This window comes from Olea europaea, unplaced genomic scaffold, assembly GCF_002742605.1.
Source record: "Olea europaea var. sylvestris unplaced genomic scaffold, O_europaea_v1 scaffold939, whole genome shotgun sequence".
Classification (NCBI taxonomy): Eukaryota; Viridiplantae; Streptophyta; class Magnoliopsida; order Lamiales; family Oleaceae; genus Olea; species Olea europaea.
In genome coordinates, this window is record NW_019267882.1 from 217,523 (window position 1) to 220,345 (window position 2,823).

Below are 2,823 nucleotides of genomic sequence, written 5' to 3' on the forward strand. Positions count from 1 at the left end.
GCTGCTGCTACTATGAATGCATGAAATCAACTTATGGATTAATGTCATGGCCGCTAGAAGCAGTATTACAATTTGCCACCCTTACGATAATCTGTTAGTCTTATTACATGGGATTGCTCTTCAATCCATTCTTTTGATATTAGAGATCAACCATGTTAACGTTAATAGTAAAAACTTACTACATTTGCTTGACGAACCCATATTTGGATCTTAATGGAGAATGTCAAGTTTAGTATGAAGTCGACGAAAGGAATTCCCACATCACTAGTTATGAATTATGTGTTTTGGTCATGGTGTATTGGGAGGGTATCCCTCATTCTTAATAGCTGATTTCTTACATTCGAAGTGTCATCAATCAATAAGGACTCTTGGGCAAAGGTTGTTTATATACTAGGTGTTACAACTGCATAGGATACAACGCACCCCTTTCAAGTCAATTCAAAATTTTATCTCATGTTTGGTGGCTATTAAAATTTGGATTTTTATCAACAAAGTTAATAATTATTTTTAATCATATATTGCGTAAGATACACAACGTTTTAATTATATATTTTATCAACTTTTATCAAAATATGTTAAAATTTTAATTTTAATCCACGCCAAATAAGTGGTTAGTGGTTGGTATAGTCAAGTTGGTTTAGAACATTTAAACTCGATTACAAATCTGCCAATTTTTTGGAGAATGATTGAGCATTGACAAGTGTAACATTGTAAACAACTTTTTACCCCGGGAATATTGTAGGTCTTTGAGAATTGCACAAAACCAATGTTGTAATAAAAGTCAAATATTGAGAGTTGTGACCGTCTGCTTATAATTGAATCATAATATTTTATGATTTAGCAAATGTCTTTGGTAGCTCCATAAGTTTCAAGTGAACGTCTTAAAATTATTGAAATTCCGCTAGTTTAATGCCCATGAATTGAAATCAAAATTTTAATCTAAATAAAAATTAACAATTGATTTTAATCATAAATTTAATGAAATTTACAACTTTTCAACCACACATTTCATCAACTTTTATTAAAATTTAATAAAATTCTTATTTTAATTCCCATCAAACAATGTATAAATATGGACTAAAGTTGGAGATCAAAGTTATTGAAAAGTCAAAAGTTATTTTTGAAAATAAGAAATTGCATTTAAACGTATTTGAATTTTCTGAAAGTATATCGTTTGACTAGAAAAGTTAAAAAAAATAAAAAATGATCTAAAGTAACTTTTCAAAACGATTTTATATAAGTAGCAAGAGTTTTGATAAAGAATAATGTTATTTAACATTAATTGTGTTACAATATCATTTTTGATGATGTTAAGTGATAGGCACAACCAAAGGTAAAATTAAGCGATTTATTTAGATATACATCTAATTTATTCTCTGATTAGAATGAGAATTTGATTTTATAGTAGTAATTTTTTGAGAATGTGTAATTAAAAATAAAGAAAAAATTTTGAATTTGTGTGAAATATTATTTTATTAGAAAATGTATGATCGATAAGAATAGAGGAAAAATGAATTATACTTTAACGTGGGTTAAACAAATGCTCAGTTTAATTCAAATTGTTGTTCTCGTAGTGATTTGCAATATAAAAAGAAATATACGCTATTCATCATTAAAGTGAGAAATTTGTAAGACAATACTCGTCCTTGACAATGATACACGCCTTTCATTTAAAAATTACAACTTTAGAAGGTGCGCCATTGAACAAATATTTTCATTGCCCATTGAAATCGGACGGTGGAAGCTATGGAAATTGATCGTGGAAGTACGTCTCATGATCAAATCACGCGGAAGCGTATGTTATTCTCCATGTACGCCTTTATAATTATTTAACGAAATTTTTAATGTGATGTAAAGAGTTTCTGAAACTCTTTTTTTTTTTTTAATTGTTTTTCAAAGATGGGGAAGATAAAGAAGAAGAAGAAAGGGGGAAGTTAAACCCTATTGTGGTGTTACTAGTGGGTGCACCCGGAAGTGGAAAATCCACCTTCTGTGATCACGTTATGAAGAATTGTCCCCGGCCTTGGGCCCGCATTTGCCAGGTAGATTTATATGGACACAAACTGTTTGCTGAAATGCGTGAAAGGGTTGAATTTGATATTTTTTTTACGGATGTGTATACTGTCGAATCGTTTCTGAATTGCTTCGACAGGTTCCCCGTCCTCATTTTTTGTGGTATATTGTTATGTGCTATAATTTGTTAACGTGTATGAGTTTATGGACTAAACCATTGATTCAGTGAAGTGTTTTTTTACTGAATTTAACTCCCTTTGTAATGCTTGTGCAACAGATCTAATTAAGTAGTTTGTAGTTCATTTTGGTGATAATTTTATTCGTGTTATATTTATGTACAATTATATATAAAAACCCGGTCTTTCTATTTCATGTGTCATTGTAGGCGAAAGATTATTTTTTGTTGACACTGTTCGAGATATATCTCTTGTTGGCTTAGTAAGTCCTTATCCTTTTATTCGTAATTCAGGACACTATTAGTAATGGCAAGTCTGGGACAAAAATCCAGTGTCTAGCCAGTGCAGGAACTGCATTAAAGGATGGTAAAAGTGTATTTATAGACAGATGCAACCTTGAAAGAGAGCAGCGTGCAGAGTTTTTGAAGCTTGGTGGCCCAAAAGTTGAGAAGCATGCTGTAGTGCTTGATCTTCCTGCCAAGCTCTGTATTTCTCGGTCTGTGAAGCGGAGTGGGCACGAGGGCAACTTACAAGGTGGGAAAGCTGCTGCAGTCGTGAATCGGATGCTGCAAAAGAAGGAATTACCTAAGTTGAGTGAAGGGTTCACTCGAATTACATTCTGTCAGGATGAAAA

At 32.0% G+C, this 2,823-nt stretch overlaps 1 protein-coding gene across 1 annotated transcript in view; it reads left to right on the top strand.

Annotated features, from left to right (window-relative positions):
- Positions 1-1,621: 1,621 nt before the first annotated feature.
- LOC111392550 (transcription factor bHLH140-like) overlaps positions 1,622-2,823 on the top strand; it is a 5,467-nt gene continuing 4,265 nt past the window's right edge. The window contains exons 1-3 of the mRNA XM_023017914.1: positions 1,622-1,795; positions 1,900-2,042; positions 2,483-2,821. Of these exons, the coding sequence (XP_022873682.1) occupies positions 1,747-1,795; positions 1,900-2,042; positions 2,483-2,821 (531 nt within the window). The 5' untranslated portion in view covers positions 1,622-1,746. The remainder of the gene's footprint in view (positions 1,796-1,899; positions 2,043-2,482; positions 2,822-2,823) is intronic.